The sequence below is a fragment of the Mobula hypostoma genome, chromosome 11, assembly GCF_963921235.1.
Source record: "Mobula hypostoma chromosome 11, sMobHyp1.1, whole genome shotgun sequence".
Taxonomy (NCBI): domain Eukaryota; kingdom Metazoa; phylum Chordata; class Chondrichthyes; order Myliobatiformes; family Myliobatidae; genus Mobula; species Mobula hypostoma.
This window is the reverse complement of record NC_086107.1, coordinates 58,293,105-58,315,469: the sequence shown is the minus strand read 5'-3', so window position 1 is coordinate 58,315,469 and position 22,365 is coordinate 58,293,105. Positions and strand designations below refer to the sequence as shown.

Here is a 22,365-nt window from a genome sequence, read left to right as displayed (position 1 = left end):
TAAATCAGACAACAAATTGCTATTCAAATGGCATTTCAAACACTAAGCTTGGTGACTGTTGGATGAAGATTAGGTAGGTTACAAAAACATCACTGAAACAGCTTTATGATTAAGTTGAAAGAATCAACATGGGGCAATTCATGATGTGAACTAAATTAACGGCAAAAATAGAAATGAGTGAAACGTGAAGTAAGCAAGATTAATAATTCGTTAGCACTAGACACTATTTTAGAACAGGTGGGCAACAGGAAAAAAAATTGCCCATCTCTCCCAAAAATAAAGAGTGAAGCAAAGCCAGTAGAGAGAATCTCTTAGCTCAGAATGTCAAGTAACACAGTCAATTTGACTGGTATTAAGAAACAGTCAGTAGTTGAAAATCTAGTGCCTACAGTAGTTCCTTCATGATAAAAAATAACGTATGGCATGATATAAATCAGGGAGTGCATTGGTAATAAGGGTGTCGCAATAAACGAGGGTGATATTAATCTACGTATAGTCTGATAAAATCAAATTAGTAATCGTAGTATCAAAGGATGCACTGACACTCAGAGAACAGTGATCATTATATGATAGAATTTTATACAAACATTTAAGATGACTTCAAATTATAATCCTGGATTCAATTGAACAAACTAAGGGAATAAGGAAGGTCTTAAGTATGAATTGACCTTAATAAGAGTGGGAAACTTCATTCATAGAAATTTATTTATTGAGGTACAGCATGGAATAGCCCATTCCGTCCTTCGAGCTGTGCCACCCAGCAACCTCTGATTTAATCTGAGCCTAATTGCAGAACAATTTTCAATAACCAATTAACCTACCAACTGCTGGGGGAAACTGGAACACCCAGAAGAAACCCATGTGATCACAGGGAGAACATAGAAACTCCTTACAAACGGTGGTGGGAATTAACCCCAGTTGCCTGGACTGTAAAGCGTTGTGCTAATCAATATGCTACCATGCTGCCCTAATGATAGCAAACATGAATTTGCTAACACTGGAAGAACTGACGTAGTTTACAAATACATGTATTCCTCTTTAGGGAGTGAAACACGACCGGAAAGTAGAATGAGAGTTATTTAGTGAGAAACATAAAAACAGGCATTAAATTCTTCTGTAGATATACAAAACAGGAAAAAATATATTGGGGTATTAAGCATTTTAAGTTGATCGGAACCTTGAGACTTTTTTTTTTTACCGTGCCCATGGTTTGCTCTTTATCAAATTATGGTATTGCTTTGCACTGCTGTAACTATATGTTATAATTATGTGGTCTTGTCAGTGTTAGTCTTTGGCTTGTCCTGTTTTTTTGTGATATCACTCTGGAGGAACATTGTATCATTTCTCAATGACAATAAACGAGGACTGAATGTCCTCATAATCTAATCTAACCTAATTTTATGTTTGTCTTCCTGGAGGAAAACACAGCCACCAAGCTCTAGAGTGAACGTAAAGCTCAAAAAATTATGAGTTAAAAAATGTAGAAATTTTAGGACTGAAAGCCAATAAATATATGAAATCTGATGACCTATAACCCCAAATTTTTAAATTATTGCTATGGAAATAATGGATGCACTAGATATGAAGAGTAAATGTCATCGTCTAAAATTCTATAGATCCTAGAACAGTTCATGAGGATTGGAAAGTAGCTAAGGTGCCCTTTCTGCTGGTTAAGAGAAAAAGGAATAAAATGGAGGACAACAGACCTGCTGGCCTAACATCAGCAACAAGGGAAATATTGGAGCCTGTGAGTCACCAGGTAGTAATAAGGAACTTGGAAAATAGGTTGGGCGCAGTGTATATGGATTAATGAAAGAGAAATCATTTTTGAGTTTGTAGCTAGGACAATAGTTGAAGTAAACTGGTAATTGTGGTATATTTAAACTTTGGTAAGTCCTTTAAATAGGTGCCATGTAAAAGGTTTTTAAACATGGGATAGACGGTGATAAGTATTTGGCATGGATCTGAAGAAGAACAGACAGTAGGAATAAATAGGTCACTTTTGGAGACTGTGACAAGTACTGAGTACTGAGATCCTATCTGTTCACAATCTGTATCAGTGATTTCTATATAACAATCAAATAATTATATCCATTGTTGTTGGTGATATAAAGCTTAGTGACAGTATGGGTTGTCAGGAGAATCGGAAAATAACTATGTGAATGAGCAGACGTGGCAGACAGAATGTCAAATGGAAAAACACAAGGCCACCCACTGTAGAAAAATAGAACAATGGAATGTTTTCTTTAAATAATAGGAGATGGAAAGGTGTTAGTGTGCAGAGGGACGTGGGTATTCTGACACATGAATAACTGAAATTTAATGTATAGGTTCATCAGGAAGGGAAGCAGTATCTTGGTGCTTATTTTTTAAGAAGAGGATCTGACTATCAGTGAAGGCATCTTACTGCAATTCTATTGAGTTCTATGTAACACTTCCCCCAGAAGATCATGTATAGGTCTGGTGCAAAAAGCAAACAAAAAGTATTCAGGATTCAAGATTCTTTAATGTCATTTCCAGTACACAAGTGTAAAGGAGAATGAAATAATTGTTACTCCGGCTCCGATGTAGCACAAGCAAAACACAATAAGATAAGTAACATAATAAAAACAATAAATATAAATACATAACAGCTTATGTACATAGATTGAATGTATGTTCCTTTCAGTGGATGGTTAGGTGACAGCATGTACACAAAGCCACGAAGAACACATTGGCGTTAACTCCCAAGATTCACAAAAATATCATCCCATTACATTTTATTCGGTCTGTTGTAGTCAATGGTGCATATTGGCAGAACAGACGTCAAATTCAAAGAGTAGCAACCCTGAAATTTCGATTAATAATCCGTTGCTGAAAGATCAGATCACAAGATAACAACTACGTAAGTTAAATTTGGTGATATTCTAGAATTTAAGGAAAGTAATTTGCAGTGATGCATACAAAACTACTCAAACATTCTAAAAACATTTCAATTCACCAAGGCTTTTCAGAAATGGAAGCCTACTGACCTTACCTGATTTTGAAGATCCACAGTAATGTGGTTGACTTTTAGCTGCCCTCAGGAATGCCCTAGTAAGTCAATTGTATTAAACTCACATATTAACAAAAATATTTTTTTTAAGAAAACACTCCATATCAACCTTGGCACTGAAATTCACAGACTGGTCAAGCAACAGCCTCATATACTTGTGTTCACAGAATCCTATCATATACGTGTAATCATGGAATCCTATCTTAAAGGCATACTTCCAGCTTCTCCATCACAATCTCTGGATACATTCTAACCTATCGGTACAACAAACTTGAGGTGGGGGTTGAGTGATATTCAGAGAGAAGGGAGTTCCCTTGCAAATCCTCAGCATTGACATCAGACCCCAGGCTGTCTCATGGCATCAAGTCAAACACGGACAAGGAAATCTGATTATAAACACATTGCTCCTCCACGTTGTACAACATTTCAGAAAATCTGTTGTAGATAGCAAGGGAACAGAATGTACTCCAAGGAACTTCAGTTTCTATCACCAAGAGTGGCTTGGCAGAAACATCACTAATCAAACTGGCCAAGTTCTAAAGGACAAAGGTTCCAGACAGAGTCTGCAGCAGGTAATGAATAAGCCAACACAAGGGATAATTTTGTTTGCCCTTGTTATTGTCAGTTTATCTGTTGTAGATGCACAGGTAGAATCTGGTCCTGTGACAGCACTGGCAGGAGTTACCAGTACATAGTCCCTGTGAAGAACAAATCCCATCTTCACGTTTGATGCCCTCTATTGCGTTGTGTGGAACAACAATTATGCTAAATTGGATAGATTCAGAGCTATTCTGGCAACTGAAAACTGGGGATCCAGTAGTGGCTGTGGACTATTAGCATTAACTGCACACCCTGGCATATTCTTCATTGATCCATAGCTACTATGCCAGGAAATCAACCTTGGTCCGCTGAATACAGAAGGAGAAATGCCAGACATACACTCAGTGGCCATCTTATTATGTACCTTCTGTGCCTAAGGGGACCACTCAATGAGTGTTCATGGTCTTCAGTTGCTGTAGCTCATCCAACTCAAGGTTCTAGGTGCTGTGCATTCAAAGGTGGTTTTCTGCACACCACTGTGTAACATGTGTTTGTTTTAATTACTGTTGTCTTCCAGTCAGCCTGAACCAGTCTGGTCATTCTCCCCTGACCTCTCTCATTAACAAGGAGCTTTTGTCCACAGAACTGCTGCTCACTGGATGTTTTTCATTTCATTCTTTTGCACCATTCTATGTAAACTCTAGAGACTGCTATGTGTGAAAATCCCAGGTGATCAGCAGTTTCTGAGATACACAAACCACCCCATCTGGCACCAACAATCATCTATGGTGAAAGTCACTCAGATCACATTTCTTCCCCATTTCTGATGTTTGGTCTGAACAACAACTGAACCTCTTGACCGCATCTGCATGCTTTTAGGCATTGAGTGGTTGCATGGATTGGGTGATTAGATATTTGCATTAATGAGCAGGTTTTCTGAATAAAGTGGCCACTGAGTGTATGTATGTACCTAGAGGAAAAAAAAATTAGTACTAACCTGAGAAAAAAGTGACACAGGATGATATAGATATGCGAAACACCATGTAATTGTCAAAGCTAAGCAATTCCACAATCAATAAATCAGATTAAAACCATGCAGACCTATCTCTGAGTTGTGAATAGTGGTAGACAACTGAGTTGATAAGCTGCAGGGCAGGGGGAACAAATATCTTCAACAATGGAGGGGCCCAATGTAAGAGCTAAAGCAAAGACTGAAGCTTTTGTGTTCACCCTGAAATAGTGAATGAATGATTCACATCTACTTGTGAGATCCTCAGCATTACAGAAGGCAGTTTTCAGTCAAACCAATTCATTCTACATATTAGTAGGCAGCCATCGACCCCTGGGGATCATGGGTTTGCACCTCTGGTGGACTGTGTCCTCTCCAGGGAGCAAGACTGGGCGGGAAGATTTGAAGAGCCGGCTGTTGCCCATGCAGTGGGTCCCCCTCTCCATGTCACTGATGTAGTCCAAGGGAAGGGCAAGCGCCAATACAGCTTGGCACCAATGTTGTTGCAGAGGTTGCCAGAATGAAGTTGTAAACGACATCAAACTGCCTCAGGGACCCCGGCTCCGGATTTGCTTCCTTGGGGTTTACTCCCGAAGCCTTTCCCATGTGTGGGTATGGTCGCAAGGTAATGGAGTTTTAAAATCAGTTTTCCTTCTCCTAGGTGGGCTACCGTCCAAGGCTGATGAGCCCCACCTGCCCAAATGGGCTTATGAGATGGCTGACAGCACTGGAAACAGCGGAGGTTACGGCACCAAACATCCCAGTTGTATTACCAAAGACCAGCACTTTAGAACAAGTCATGGACTCACCCTGCTGTTTAGTGACTCTACTAGCAAATAACTGAAAGTGTAAAATATTGTCCACAGGTGCCCTGCTTGCAAAATGCTGGAAACATCTAATCTGGTTAAGTAGCATCATATAATAAGCCTTCCCTTAATCAATGTGATGGTAAGGTCCTCCATAGTACTTTCAATTGGTGCTTAACAACTGCAACTAGGTCTCCTCACTTAACATTAATATCCAATGGATACAGAAAACGGAACTCTTCAACATCACCATCCTGTGGGTTAACATTAACCAGAAACTTAACTGAACTAGCCACGTACAGGACAAGATCAGGCTGAGTATCTAGCAGTGAGTAACTGACCTCCTGACACTAAAGCTTTTCCATCAGCTGCAAGGCTCTTAACTAGCATTGTGATGGAATTCTCTACATTTGGCGCTCAGTGCAATTACAACAATGCACAAGATGTTCAACATTATTCAGAGTATGGCAGCTCACATAATTGATACGTCATCTATCTCCCTAATAATGAATAACAAAACTTATATTGCTCCAGTGGTTGTCTTTTTGTCTGACCTTAGGAAACCATTTGAGCCACTCGGAGAGCTGGAAGAATGGCTAACATGCATCACTTTTGCTGCCAGATACCCAAGACAGCACTCAAAGGTGGTACAAGACTACAAAAGGTACTGAGTCAAAATATTGTCCAGTCTACTCCCAAGTATGGAAGTGACATAAGAAATCACCCAGAGTATTGATCACCTGTAAAAGCATTAGCTAAATCACTCCCAATGGCACTTTTATAAATTGCACTTAAATACCATTTGCTCCTAGACTTGTATGCACTTAAGAGTAAACTGCAATTCTGAACATCAGGAAAAACTATGCAGATGCAAATAAGGAACTCCTTCACAGCAGCTGTTAAGATTTTTCCAGAGTTCTTTTCAGACTTGAAAATACCTCAGCAAACTGATGGTGTTTGAAAACAACTAGATTGGTTGTGGATGACACTGTCGCTGCAACACAGCGTCGGAGGACTTTGAAGCCAGCCTAACAAACCATTTTCTAATCCAGGTGATTCTTGCTCCATCTCTGCTATCTTCCTGGGATGTGGCTGGTGGTGGGTGGAGTGAGTAATACAGTGAAAGGAGAGTGGATTGATCATTTGTCTTTAATCCTGTGACCTGTCCTACAGAAACGTAACAAGGTAAGGCATGTACAAAATCTGTCGACAATCCTGCGAGAACACTTCAGTTGCCACCAGTATAGTATAGAGGTGCAGTTATGCTGCTTATTGGCAGCACGATCCATTCAAGGACCAATTTCACGAAGAATGAGAAATGAATAGAAGAACAGGTACTAGCCTGCAGATTTAGAGTCACCACCTGCATGACCCTCTCCAATGGGGACCATGGAGTGGCAGTCCTGGGGGAGTCCTTCCACGCAAGTCAACGACTTCACACTTGGGGAGCCCACTCCCGTTTTCATCTTTCCCTTTCTACAGTAAGCTTCCTTTGCCTGCATCAGTGAAGACATTGATTTAAAAAAAGTGATCATTTTCCTTAGGCCTGGTTACTTTGCTCTCTTGACCAAGTGCAAGAACATGCAGCATGCAGATTGATCCCAACAGGACATCAGGATGCCACCTTCCATTCGTGAATGTTGTGTTTGCAAAGAGGATGAAATGCCATGCCTGACTTTGGGTTGCCTGTGTAGCATTATAGTGTGACACTTTAGAAAACGGAAACATTTAATGTGATTTACCAGCTGGTCTGAAGAGATCTGTTTGTGCGCCACAGATATGCCATTGCAAAATAACTTTAACAGACGAGTATAGCAGGCACTGAAAGTGACAAATATAGAGTGTTGAACTTCTTCCTCATCTGGGTGAGTACTTTATCACCCATTTAATTGCATCTTCCCAGACAGTTCTGACTGCAGCTTCTCGCACCACATCCTACAGCAACACACCTGGTTGCCACCACTTCCTGGGCTCTCTCAGAAAAGGAAGCTGTTCTGATTAACTGCGTGAACAAGCACTGCAGGTAATACATTCCCAAAGGGGTGAAATCAGATATGACACCTTGTGAAAAATGAAACAGTGTGGATAGCTAAATAATAACCAATACAATAAATGCAAATAATTTATGACAGATAGTGGGACCCTAAACTATGGCTGATTTGGATTAGATTCACCCTTGCCCAGTTAACAATGCATCAATGCCATTACTTATTCATGCACTCAAGGCTGCATTATGTGAGAAGGCTTACCTGTGTAGCCTTCTCTAACTCCAATTTAGTATGTGAAATCTGCATCTGCATCTCCTGCAGCTGGTCCTGTAGCTGGACATTCTCTCTCTGAAGTGCTTCATACAACTGTTAGACAAAATGAGACATTATATAGGCCTTTCTGGCAGTGTGTTTGATCAGCTGCAGCTTGTATCAAGAACCCCACAGGTAGACAGACCAAAATTAATGTAGTGGGCCGAATCTATGATAAGGTGTGGCAGAGTTCAGCAATGCCTACCACGTTAATTTTTGGTTCAGATGCTGATTTTGTCTAAAGTTATTAAAAAAAATGTTGAGACCAGGAATTAGATGGAATTCAGATCAGCCATAAATGGCACAATAGATTAAAAAAGCTGTGAGAGCAAACCAATAAATGGTAGGATGGAATGCACTAATCAATGAACAGGAGGAGAAAAGCTAAGGGATGATTTGAGAGAGGAAACTAAAATGGGAGAATATAGGAAATTCTCCGAATGGGAAGAGTGTACGTAAGCAAATGGAAAATACAAGAACTAGAAGAAAAAAAGGTTAAAGGAGGAATCAGTAGCAGTGGGATGAGGGTGGCAGAAATAGAGAAGGGTCCTTCTAAATCAAAGAATTAGAGGAATGAATCAGTAAATGGTATCTGGGTAGACAATATTAAATAGGAAGGATCAGCAGTAAACAGGGGAGCTGTTAGGGAATCGGGGAAAGCAATGGCTGACTGAGATCATAAAAGATTTGGGCCAAGACCTTTCTTCAGGACTGGAAAGGAAGGGGGAAGATCCCAAAATAATAAATGGTGGGGAGAGGGGAAGGGGGATAACTAGGAGGTAATTGATGAAACCAGGTGGATAGGAAACAAAAAGGGCTGGAGAGAAAGTAATCTGATAGGAGAGAACAGTAGACCATAGGAGAAAGGGAAGGAGATAGGCAGATGAAAAGGAGGGGCCAGAGTTGAAAAAAGAAGAGGGGAAGAGAGGGAAATTGCCTTTTACTGGAAGGGAAAACCAATATTCATTCCATCAGGTTAGAGGCTACGTAAATAGAATACAAGATGTGGCTCCTTCACCCTAAATGTGGCCTCATTGTGGCAAAAGAGGAGGCCATTGATTGACATTAAGATGGTTCACTGATGGAAGTTCAAAGGTCTGAAGGTAGATAAGTCACCTGGACAAAATGGTCTACATGCCAGGGTTCTGAAGAGGTGGCTGAAGAGATCATAGAGACATTAGAAATCATCTTTCAAGAATTACTAGATTCTGAAATGGTTCTGGAAGACTGGAAAACTGCAAATGTCATGCTACTCTTCAAGAAGAGTAGAGGCAGAAGAAGGGAAACTATAGGCCAGTTAGCCTGACCTCGGTGGTTGGGAAGATGTTGGAGTCAGTTATTAAGGATGAGCCCTCAGGGGAAAATCTTGCCTGACAAATTGGAATTCTGTTGGAATTCTTTAAAGAAATAACAAGCAGGATAGACAAAGGAGAATTAGCTGATGTTGTGTATTTGGATTTTCAGAAGGCCTTTGACAAGGTGCCACACGAGACTGCTTAACAAGCTATGGGCTCTTGGAATCACAGGAAATATTCTAGCATGGATAAAGCAGTGGCTGATCGGCAGGAGGCAAAGAATGGGAATAAAGGGAGCCTTTTCTGACTAGCTGCCGGTGGCTAGTGGTGTTCCACAGGCCTCACCTGGAAGCACTATCTTGAGTGCTGAATGGAGGTGAGGGAGGAGGTGATGGGCAGGTGTAGCACTTTGACCGCTTGCAGGGATAAGCCCCAGGAGGGAAATTAGTGGTGAGGGCCGAATGGACCAGGGAATCACTGAAGACGCGAAGCATGTTGAATGTTTGGTGGTATAATCCTTTTGGAGATGGTGAAAGTTGTGAAGAATGACAGGTTGGATGCAGAGGCTCATGGGGTGGTAGGTACAGACAAGTGGAACTCTATCACCGTTAAGGCAGCGGGAAGATGGGGTGAGTGCGGGTATTCGGGAAATGGAGATGTGGGTGAGGGAAGCCTCAAGAGTGGAGAATGTGAAACCCCATTCTTTGAAGGAGCACATCTCTGATGTCCTGGAAAGGAAACTCTCATCCTGAGAACCGATCCGCTGGAGATGAAGGAACTGAGAAAAGGGAATACTATTTTGTGGGAAGACATACAGTCAAGATAGCCCTAGGAATTGGTAGGTTTATAAAAGATATCAGTCAAAAGTTTGTCTCCAGTGATGGAGACAGAGAGATCCAGAAAGGGGAAAGAGGTGTCAAAAACGTACCAAGTGTATTTAAGGGCAAGGCAAAAGTTGGAGGCAAGCATTGGGGAACATTACTGGGGAAGGATTCGAGCATGAACTGTTCAAAGTCAAAGGTTCATTTTATTATCAAAGCGTGTATGAAGAATATAACTAAGATTTGTCTTTTCCAGATAGCCATAAAATACAGAAAACCATAGAAGTAGTTTAAAGAAAGACATCAATCTCCACCTTGCCTTCTAGTTACAACCAACCACCCCGCATGAAAAGAAAAAGAAACAAAAACTTGCAAAACCCTCCCTCGACCAAAAACTAACGGGTCACCCCCATGGAGAAACAACAGCGAGAACATCAACCCCCAAACCTCCAGCCTGCCAATTGGCAACAAGAAAGAATGGGCGAGAACACAAAGGAAAAAAAACAGAACTAAAAGAGACCAATCCATAAATCTTAGAATTTCAATAGCATCTCCGAGAGCATTGGGACCCAGCAGCCCCTCTGAGGGCAGTGATGTGAAGTGGTGGCTCCTCTGAGGCCAGTGATTCAAACCTGCTTTAAGACCTTCTTGATGGGGGATAGAAGTTTATAAGGACACGACATCCATGGTGAAAATGAGGCAGCCAGGGCAAGAAACTGGAAGTTCATGAGGGGATCAAGAACATGAGAAGTAGGCGGGAAGGGACTGAACCGAGGGGTTGGAATGGAGTCGAGGTACGAGGACCCGAGTTCAGTTGGGCAGGAGCAGGCAGTTGATTGAGATATTCAAAGGCTTGCATATTGGGGAATTGGAGATGGTACTTTAAAATGGTACAATTAAGTGAATGCATCCATAAATAGAAGCTCACGAACACTTGAGGAAGTCAGGTTTGAAAGCTTGAATAAGACTGCTGAGGCAGTGTTTTGGAAAGAGATTCCATTTCCCTTGAACAGATGATGGAGTAGTCACCATTGGTGAATGAGGTTTTCAAAGCCAGCTGGATGAAGAGTTCAGTCGGGGGACATCAGAAATAGAAAGAAACAGAGAGACCATGATGGGACTTAAGCACTACATATAAGTGGAAATCATCAACTTAAAATTTACCTTTCTGTAGCCTTGTCCATTAGTCTCACTCTCAACCCGACCAGCCCGAGCAGAATACAGACTCAAATCCGAATAGTTCACTCCTCTGCTTGATTGGTTTCTTGAGGTGGTTTCTTCCCTGTAACCAAAGTCAATACATAGACAACAACTCCTACTTGCATATCACCCAATTTTGTAGAAAAATGCTATAAGATGCATCTTTGCACTGATGTTAAACACATTTGTTGTTGAGCCTGATGTGCTATTGAAGAAATGACTAAGTGGCTATTCAAAGTATTGGCCTTTAAAGTAAAATTCTAAAGGAGGAAGGGGGCCTCGAGATTTAGGGAGGGAGTTCCATACACAGGACCTTGCTGCTTAAGGCCTAATCACCAGTGTTGGCATGCTTTAAAATGGGGTGGAGGTTGATTGCTCAAAGTGTCAGTAGAGGAGAATATTCAAACGGCCACTGGCTGGAAGAGCTCACAGAAAGTGGAAGTCATATGGAGGGATTTGAGCATCGATGAGCTTTCCAAAATGTCAACATTACTGAGACAGAAACCAATAAAGATCAAATTCAGAGTGAATACAACTTGCCTGGAGTCAGGATAGCAGTAGCAATGTTTGGAACGATAATTAGGGACAGTCAGTACAGTTTACAGTGGAGCAGGCCACATCTACCAAACCTGACTGTGTTTTTTGAGGTGACTAATGAGGGTAGGAGGGTGGATGTTGTCTACATGGACTTTAGTCAAGCATTTATTTGACAAGGTCCCTCATGATAGTCTGATCCAGATGATTAAGATGCAAGGAATTCATCGTGACTTGGTAGTTTAGATTCAGAATTGGTTTGCGCATAGAAGACAAAAGGTATTGGTGAAAAGTTATTACTGTAATTGGAAGTCTGTGACCAGTGGTGTTCCACGGGGATCAGTGCTAGGACCTCTGTTGCTTTGACATGTATATATGACTTTAAAATATAGAAGGGTTAGTTAGTAAGTTTACAGATGACACAAATATTGGGGAAGATATAGATGGTGAAGAAGGTTATCAAAGGATACAGATCACTTACAAATACGTATGAATGATGGAGTTTAAGTTGGACAAGTGTAACGTATTGCACTTCAGGAGGTCAAATGTAAGAGGAAAGTATACAGTTAATATGAGGACCCTTAACAGTACTGATGTACAGAGGGATCTTGTGCTCCACGTCCAAAGCTCTCTGGAAGTGGCAAAACAAGTAGGTGAAGTGGTGAAGGCATCTAGTCTTCATCGGTCGGGCCATTGGGCAAAAGTGCTAGTAAGTCTGTATAAAGCTTTGGTTAGGCTACACTTGGAGAATGGTGTACAGTTCTGGTCCTCCATTACAGAAGGATGCAGGCTTTGAAGAGGGTGCAGAAGATATTTACCAGGATGTTGCCCAGATTAGAGTGAATTAGCTATAGGACAAATTTGGATTAGTCTCTCTGAAGCAAGGGAGGCGAAACAAAGAGCTGATAGAATTTCATAAAATTATAAGTGGCATAGCTGGATAGATAGACTCCTTTTTTTCTATGACAGGGAAAAGTTTAGAGACGATGTGAAGTGGTTGCATCACCATCTGATATGAAGGGACCACTGCACAAAATCAGAAAGCTGCAGAAACTTGTAAACTCAGCCAGATCCATCATGGGCACTAGCCTCCCCAGCACTGAGTACACCTTTAAAAGGCAATGCCTCAAAAAGGTGGCATCCATCCTTAAGGAGCCCCATCACCCAGGGCATGCTTTCTTTCCATTACTACCATCAAGGATGAGGTACAAGAGGCTAAAGACATACACTCGATGTTTCAGGAACATCTTCTTCCCTTCCACCATCAGATTTCTGAATGGGCAAATAACCCATGTACACTACCTCGCTATTTTTTTCCTTCTTTTTAATCTCTTTTTGCACTACTTATTTAACTTAATTTGTTAATTATTGTAATTTATAGTTTTTATTATTATTATTATTATTGTATTGGTGCGGCAATACAACAAATTTCACGACATACGTCAGTGATATTAAACCTGATTCTGAAGTGCAAGCTCATTTTTCCAACATAATGGTAGGTGCCTGGACCACACAGCCAGGAGTGGTGGTGAAGGCAGATATGATAGTGGCATTTAAGGGAAAATTAATATGCAGGGAATGGAGGGCCATGGATCATATGCAGGCAGAAGGGATTAGTTTAATTTGGCGTCACGTTCAGCACAGCTATCGTGGGTCAAAGGCTGCCAATTGGGAACCGAGAAATTACTAAGGCCAGCAGGAGAAGGCAAGGAATGAGTAAGAGCAAACAGGAGGAGTTTGGAAGCAGGGAGACTGGCATCATCTAGAGAGGAAAAGGCAAAAAAAGTTTTTTGGCTGAAGGCGAGCTGAGAAAGGGTGGTATTAGGCCACATTACGGAGGTGGAAGTAGGGAACAATGGTGCAGATATTTGGTCAGGAGATGATAGAAACATAGAAAACCTACAGTACAATACAGGCCCTTTGGCCTACAAAGCTGTGCCAAACACGTCCTTACCTTAGAAATTACCTAGGGTTACTCATAGCCCTCTATTTTTCTAAGCTCCATGTACCTATCCAGGAGACTCTTGAAAGACCCTATCGTATCTGCCTCCACCACCGTTGCCGGCAGCTCATTTCATGCACTCACCACTCTGCGTAAAACTTAGTCCTGACACCTCCTCTGTACCTACTCCCAAGCACCTTAAAACTGCCCTCTCGTGCTAGCCTGGGAAAAAGCCTCTGACTATCCACATAATCAATGCCTTTCATCATCTTATACACCTCTATCAGGTCACCTCTCATCCTCCTTCGCTCTAAGGAGAAAAGGCCGAGTTCACTCAAACTATTCTCACAAGGCATGCTCCCCAATCCAGGCAACATCCTTGTAAATCTTCTCTGCACCCTTTCTATGCTTTCCATGTCCTTCCTGTAGTGAGCCGACCTGAACTGAGCACAGTACTCCAAGTGGGGTCTGACCAAGGTCCTATACAGCTGCAACATTACCTCTCGGCTCCTAAACTCAGTCCCACGAATGATGAAAGCCAATGATGACAAGTCTGTCTGTCTGTCTGTATCTTGTTTTACGGCGGTTGGCATCCAGCTTAATGGTGCATTACCGCCACCCTCTGCTCCAGAATGTGCACTACACATTCTAAATCCCTTCACCCAATCACACACACACATATATATATATACAAACCTACACTTCACCCTCCCATCTTTGACCATCCTAGTATCCTTAACCTGTTTATTCGTATTATTCTATAAAAAAAAACCCCTGTACCCCTTAAAAACTCTAAAAATACCCGGACTTGTGCTCTCTCACCCATGCCCAGCAACCCTTTTAATGTGAATTCCTGCATCCCCAACTCCCTTAATTTATTTCTCATTATCTCTCTCTGTATCCCATACTTCCTGCAACTCAGAACTACATGTTCTACTGACTCCGCTTCCTGACATTCCTCACACAATCCTGTCTGGTGTTTCCCTATCATTTTCAATGTTTTGTTTAATGCACAATGCCCCAGCCTTAACCTAGTCCACACAATTTCCTCTCTTCTGTTTCCATTACCTACCCTAGTAACTGCAACACTCTTTTGTATTTGATATAAATGCCTCCCTTTCCCCTCCCTGTCCCATCTTTCTTGCCACATTCGGTTGACTTTTTCCCAGATTACACACTTAACCTCTGCTTTACTGATACTAATATGCATTTCCACATTTTCTTTCTTTAACGCCCTCTTTGCCAACTCATCCACCCTCTCATTCCCCTTCACCCCTACATGTGCTGGAACCCATAGAAATTCTACCTGACCTCCCTGATTTGCAATTCTTGTAACTAACCGAAGCACTTCATAAAGTACATCTTGCCGACTGTTTGTGTGAAAAGACCTTAAACTTGCTAGAACTGAGGATGAATCTGAACATATCAATGCTTTGGTTTGTCTGGCTTTCTGCACCCATTGCAACGCAACCAACACTGCCAGCATCTCCACTGTAAACACTCCTAACTTATTAGATGTTTTGCTGGTATTACCACCCCAAACCCTGTCACTCCTGTTTCAGGTTCCTTCGCACCATCTGTATAAATGTGAGTATAATCACTATACTTTTCCATCACATGACAGTTAAATGCATTTACCAAATCTGTTTTATATCTTTCTTTCCTTTTTACCTCTAACAAATGCCAGTCTATGTCAGGCCATACAAGCTTCCATGGAGCTACAACCGGATAAACTACTGAAGGACTTATCCTCAGATCAAATACTCCACATTCTTTCGCAATATCATTCCCTACCCGACTAAAGGTATCCCTCTGAAACCTCCAATTTTCCCAGCACTCCTGCAACACTCCTTTAGTAGGGTGAGAATCATTGTGCCCCTGCAAGTTAGCTCAGTAGTTTGCCATCAGTTGCATCCTTCTTAGTTCCAAAGGCATTATTCCCATTTCTACCTGTAGGGCTGACACTGGTGACGTTTTAAAAGCCCCACTGCACACGCTCAAGGCCTGAGCCTGAATCACATCCAGTTTCCTTATAAGAGACCTAGCTGCTCATCCATATACTATATTTCCATAATCCAATACAGATCTCACTAAAGCCACATACATTCTCTTCAAAGCTGAACAACTTGCTCCCCATTCCCTACCAGTCAAACATCTCATCACATTTATTACTTTTTTACATTTCTCCTCAACTTCCCTGATATGGTCTGCCCATGTTAATCGTGAATCAAATATACCTCCCAGAAATTTAAATGATGCAACCCTTTCTAATTCAACCCCATACATTCTTAACTTCTTCCCTACCTCAACCCTTTTCCTGGCAAAAAAATACAGTTTGAGTTTTATCTACTGAAAATCTACATCCCCAATCATAACCCTACTCCACCACTTCATCAATTGCTTCTTGTAGTTTCCTGATTATATGGTCCATGTTCCTGCCTCTTTTCCACAAGGCCCCATCATCCGCAAACAGTGACCTACCTATATCCACTGGTACCTTTGTTAAGGCATCATTGATCATAATGATGAAAAGTAACGGGCTAATCAGACTACCTTGAGGTGTGCCATTTTCCACTATGTACTGTTTTGATAATTCTGATCCAATCCGAACTTGAATTTTTCTACCAAAAAAATCTTTAATCCAATTAAAAACTCTCCCACCAACCCCCATCTTGTGCAGTTTAATTAATAATCCTTCCTTCCACATCATATCATAGGCTTTTTCAATGTCAAAGAACACTGCCACTACTGACTCTCTATTTGCCTGGGCCTTCCTTATTTCAGTCTCTAACATAATCACTGAGTCCATGGAATTCCTTCCCTTTCTAAAACCACTCTGATAACTTGCCAGCATTCCCCTTTTCTCAAGCTCATACGATAACCTTTCTGTTATCATCCTTTCCATTATCTTACATATACTTGATGTTAATGCAATTAGTCTGTAGCTAGTGGGTTTTGACAGACCCTTGCCAGACTTCCTTATTGGAATTACTACTGCTTCTTTCCATGCACTTGGTAATCTTCCCTCCTCCCACACTCTGTTATAAAAATGCAGCAACTTCAAGAGCGCTCCTTCTCCTAGATTTTTTAGCATCAAGTGATGACAAGTCAAATAACGAAAACAAAAATTGGGAACAACATGCTTCATTTCAGACCATGTCTGCAAATAAGGTAGCATCAGTGAGTAGTGACCGAAGTTAACGTTGGGGTCTCTCTATCTGGTCACAGCAAATTTCCATTCAATGTCGGTCAAACTGCAGAAACTGATGCTGCATTCTCAGATCCATTGCCAAGAGGCAGCATCTAGATTAGACGCAGTAAGGAGATGAACAAACCCTTAGGGGATCACCGGATGAACAGGAACAGGAATAAACAGTACTGCAGGTGATTCTCTGGCCACTGCTACCAAAATAAGATTGGGATTGAAGGCATAATGGAGAAAGATGGAGTTGTTTAGCCTTGTCTATGACTTTACACAAAGCAAAAATAATGAAGAGAATAAATTCAGTTTATGACAATGAGAAAAATATTACCACCATTGTTAGAAGCCATATCATGCTGTACAAGGGATGGAACTTGGAATTTGGGTAAACATGGTGTGATTTAGAAATACTGCTTCATATTAACAGCTTTGGAGAGGAGAGAGTTTGGGGAGGAATAAATCTATAATTTTTAAAAGATACTTTCTTGACCTAATTTTCACAGATGCTTTGTCAGATGTGTACTAGTATGAAGCAAGATGCTAGTGTCCCCAACTTGATAGAGAACAAACAAATTAAACTAGAGATGGCGTAAGTATGAGACATTCAAGTTTCGTTCGTAATTTTAAAACATATACTACATTTCCTGTAAGCTTAGCATTTGGAAACACCACTATTGTATGCAATGTACAATATCACATCTCAGAGCTCTAAATCCATAATGTGCTAGATAAAACCAGCTCAGAGAGAAAGTGCCAGTGATCTTTAATGTATTTGACTGCTCTTTCCATTCACTATTTGAATCTATTTGTTAGTTCATAAGTTCTGCAGTTCTATTATAAAGATCAGTATCACTGAAGATATAGGTGGCCGAAACTTTCACCAAGGTCTAGCCAGTGGATTAACACTCACTATTTAGGAAATGATGAGGACCTGTTCTTTCAGTGGGCTTTAAAACCATTTCCCAGATTGTTACTGTTTATATAACAGACTCAGTCACCATCACAAGCTTTTAGAAGGCCACCGTCATAGTAGAAATTTCAAAAAGAAGTGGTCAAATGCACAGTTGATTCTCTCACTGAGGCACTTCGACTGGCAATAATCTACCAAAGTAACAATGATCAAGATCATATGAGATCATCTATACCTAAATAACCCCACCCGTATGTTTATTCCAGCTTCCTCCTCTGATCAGATAGAGGGTCTCAGCCAGGACAGCAGCAGGTTAGCCTCAGGACACCTGAATCTAAGGAGGGAACACTGGCCAGTGATTCCTGCTAAAAAAGTATCTGGTGTTGCTAAGTGGGAACATATCAGTCATAGCTATCACAGGATGATAAACAGACTCCTTACCTTGACAGATTACCAATCTGGAAAAAAAAAGAAACAAAAATAATAAGAACAAATTAACTAGGACACAATCCATTCATAACCCATCATATAGACTCCTCATGGAGTAACAGAATGCGTGGAGTAAAATTTGAGACAGAGCAGATGTGATAAGTTAGCAGAAAGCACCATGTCAGCAGAAGCAGCTTGCTTGACTGTTGACTGTGCAACTGGAATTGAATCATCTACATGCATATTCACACAACCTATTTTGCACATAACATATACTTCTCATCACCTTTGGCAAATTCCTGTAACAAGGGCTCATTATTCCCAGTATTACACTGCTTGCTGATGTTTCCTACATTACAATAGGGGTTAGACTGAAAAAAGTACCTTATGAGATGCTTTGAAATGCCTCAAGGTTGTGAAAAGACCAGAACCTGCCTGGTCTCAAAAAAAACGTTTCCCATTAAAATCATTTCTGACTCTACTCTTCCCTCCCTTATCTTGGTTATCATCGTTGACTAATCCAGGTGATGGTATCCACCAAGACTACCAAACTGAGCCTTCACCCTCTCCATAGCTACCTTCTCTGCCTGTCCTCACACTCTATCGACCATAAAGACTGTTCAATTCTTTTAGTTTCTGAGTCTTCATTGAAACTGCCCTGACAATGTCATCCACACCAATTATTCCAGTGTCATCCTTTCCCTCAAATGTTCACAGCCAGCAGACCATTTGACAATATCCATTCCATTTAACACTTTCATTCTCTTCCCTTCTATCTACACAGGCCCAGTATTCAGAGTGTAAATGCTTGCAGTTTCTGAAGCATACACCACCAAACACACTTTCTATATCTCTCCCCTCTGCATCTTCCACCACTTTAATTCTTCCTTCTTCAACCTCCTACAACACCTTCTTATGCAGCTAGGATTTTGGGTCCTTTCCTGGTGAAGCAGTGACGTATTTCTGCCTCTGTCATGCCTTCAGGATTCCGCGTTCAGGGGACCCAACCGGGCCTCCTTTACAAAGGAAAGATCAAACACAGATCGGGTAATCATCTTATGGGGTTTCTTCATTCATCGCTCAAGTGTGGTCCTGAGTCATGGTTTATCGACACCTAATTCCCTATCCTAATCCTATTTTGGCTTGCCTGTTTTACATCCCATGCATTGTCCCCAAACTCAATGTGAGCTCAAGGAGTGGCACTTCATCTTAAGATCTGACACAATATGAGCTTTTGGATTCAACTCCTTCCTCAACAATATCTGATAATGATCACAATCAGTATTTTGTTTTTATTGCCGGTTTCTAGCATCCACTGTATTGTGTACTTCAGATTGTTTCTTCTCAGCTGACCTTCCCCCCCATCACATTTACCATCCTCGTTCCGCCTGCATCTCCTTTTCTGCATCTTAAATCTTATTATCCCTTTAGTTCTGCAAATTCTGATGCAAAGTCATCAAACTGAAACTTAAGTTATTTCCCCATTTGCAGACATTGTCTGATCTGCTCAGTATTACAGTCACATTCTGAATGTACTTGATGAGCTACACAGAATTGGGCAGTCACGAACCATACCTGTTTCTTCTGTGATCCTACCACATCCTCATCATCGGACAGATCCTGGTCATTCTCATCCTAGGAAAGGGAAAACTCATATTAACAGGGGAACATTCTAGAACAAGGCTACAATCCGCTCCCAAACTTCGGAACTCTCTTTCATGTGGACTGCTTTAGAGATTCAGATACGTGGTATGCTCGCACAGGCCTGTCACTTATCCCCATCCATCCAGGTGACATGAAAAAGTCATGAAGTGATTGTTCAGTTATAAGTGTAAGTGCCGAGACAAAGATGGCAGGGTTAAATTACCTTTGAACAGAAATGATTGAAGATTATTTGTTAAGATTATTCTGGATCACCAGTGAGACATTTAAAATACTGTTGTTGGAATTATTAACTGCATTCTGATAATGAATCTATAGTTCAGAAACTGTTTGGCACATGCTGTATTTACATTTCACAGGAGTTCCTATATTCCCACCACTATTTCCTCTGATCGTATCAATATGCTCTTCTGTTCCCTTCTCCCTCAGGTGCTTTTGGTCTCGTATGTGCTCATGTCATTTTCCTCCTATAATTTTCACAATGACACATATCACATTCTTACTAACTGTTTTGCCTTGAATTCTGACTCAATTATTAGTGATTTCAAATCTACCCCATTACCCTTCTATTGAACAGTCACCCAAGAGCCCAAGTCTTGTCTTTCTTAAAGAAAATAACCCCAGACTGTTCAATCTTTCTTGATTGCACTGTTACCATGAATGTACATTTTCAACATGGACCAGGTTGCTAAAATCGTTCAGAAGTGGTCCTGAGTGTCAAGATGTTTATCAACAGGTACAAAAGCCTAAACAATAAATAAAATGTCCAATGATGCTGAAGAGTACAGCTTTGCCAAGTTCATTAATCCCCGGAATCAGATCAAACATCTCTTCCTGGAGTATAAACTGGAAAGGATTAGGAATAAAATATCCAACTGGGTCAAGTCCCATTTCTGCTAGAATAATCTAGACTTCTGTTTCTCTAAGTTTAAGATCTATAATTTAAATACAGAAGTATACAGAGGTAAAAAATGATGTTTATCAAGTTTCAAATGTCTTTTCCTTCTCTATTATGTACAAAGTGGTTTTCTTTTAAAACTAAAGGAATTTAATACAAACATTACCTTAACAGAACTTTAGAAATATATAGATTTCTTTCAATTAATTTTTAATGATTGCTGAGAGTACTGCATCTACGATTTCTTAACTTGTTTGCCAAGCTCTAGTCCTGGATAATATCGTCTGCTGAACTTGCCTTCAGGCAATTGAATTACAGTGCTGGGCAAATCAATGGCAAGACCAAGGCCAGAGCTTTGGGTGATACTAAGATCTTCAAATAAATATCAATAGATATAAAAAAAATGAAATAACTTGACCTCAGGTTAGTTCAAAGTAGTTCACAATTAGTGAATTACCTTCAAAATGGTTGCTGTTGTTAAGCAAGTTTGTCAGACAATGCGTGCATGAATTGGAAGAAAATGTCTGAATGCAAGTTTGTTAGTGCTGGTTAAGGGAGAGGCGGACACTTGCCACACCACTGTAATGTTGTTTGATCTATTTCATCGACATAAGCAAACATACAGAGTTTCTATTTAATATCTCATTGGGGAAGAAAAGGCACTTCTCTTAATGCAGCAGTCCCTCAAGATTATATGCTAATTATACTGTACAGTGGACTTAGGGCTACGTGATGAGGTAAATCTATCCAAGAGGAATTAGTAATGTACAGTACATCATTTTTAATGTTTAATTTTGTCATAACTTTACTATTGGATAATGGAAATCAATAGGGAATAAGTAAGGATAAGCCTATTAAATCATACATTCATTTTATGTTGGCAAGTTCCCCGACTGGTCACGAGCAGCAATTTTCACATATTTGATACACTCCCATTGACGCATTATTAACCACTTAGCTCACTCCGAATTTATGCACTAATTGTGTTTAGAGTTCCAAGTTCCTCAATCATTTTAAACAACACAGCTGAAATGGATGGCAAGATACATTAGTGACTATGCGATGAATCTGATCAGCTTCTCAACCTTATTGCATTCATATAAAAATATAGATGTATCAAAAGAATTTATCAGTCTTCATGCAACATCACTGGTGTATTCTGCTTATTCACTCTTAGCTCAAACATACTGGATATTCACTTTCTCTCCCTTTGTCACAGTGTTCTTTAAACTGAAGCATCTAAGATACATACTTAAATATTTCCCTTGCCATTCCCTACTTTTCCTGACCATTTTTCTCCTTCTGTTAATTCATTTCCTACATTTCCATGCACAGAACAGATCACAATCAGCTCCTCAGATAACAATGAAATCAATCTGTGGTAAAATTTACCACATCAAATATAAAACTACTGCAATGCTTTGCAGTCCCTTTATTATTGGGCATGGTTCTGTTGGAGAAACCCCACCTTTAAGCAGGGTAGGTGACCTTTTCTACAATTCCCTTGAATACCCGAAATACTTACATCTTGTGATAGGGAATGCACACCTGTTGATCTTCGTTTCCCCCTTGGCCGTCTCCGGTCTCTTGTACCGGACTTTCTGAAAGAAGAATCATCTGATTCCTTCTCCTCCTCTTTTGCTTTCTCCAATTCTGTGGGAGAGATCTAAACTGTGATTAGATGTTCAGAAATGGACCAGCATTCAACAGCCACACATTCTCAGCTTTCAATTACAAGCTTTTCTCAAACACATGTTAATCATAAACAGCACAGAGTAATGCA

The 22,365-nt window shown here is 40.6% G+C and overlaps 1 protein-coding gene and 1 long non-coding RNA gene across 10 annotated transcripts in view; one reads left to right on the top strand and one right to left on the bottom strand.

The window, feature by feature from the left end:
• The window catches only part of LOC134353777 (protein phosphatase 1 regulatory subunit 12A-like), a 199,708-nt gene that overhangs the window by 20,118 nt on the left and 157,225 nt on the right, over positions 1-22,365 (bottom strand). For 6 of the 9 annotated variants that reach the window (XM_063062143.1, XM_063062149.1, XM_063062150.1 and 3 more), the window contains 6 exons: positions 22,108-22,235; positions 19,598-19,657; positions 18,035-18,051; positions 10,970-11,087; positions 7,639-7,743; positions 6,732-6,885 (listed from right to left, as the gene is read on the bottom strand). In XM_063062143.1, the coding sequence (XP_062918213.1) occupies positions 6,732-6,885; positions 7,639-7,743; positions 10,970-11,087; positions 18,035-18,051; positions 19,598-19,657; positions 22,108-22,235 (582 nt within the window). Of the gene's footprint in view, positions 1-6,731; positions 6,886-7,638; positions 7,744-10,969; positions 11,088-18,034; positions 18,052-19,597; positions 19,658-22,107; positions 22,249-22,365 lie in introns of those variants that run through there. The other 3 variants (XM_063062148.1, XM_063062151.1, XR_010019677.1) reach the window with 2 other exon arrangements.
• Positions 1-22,365, top strand: part of LOC134353779 (uncharacterized) — a 67,996-nt gene that overhangs the window by 41,758 nt on the left and 3,873 nt on the right. The gene's annotated exons all lie outside the window — the stretch shown is intronic.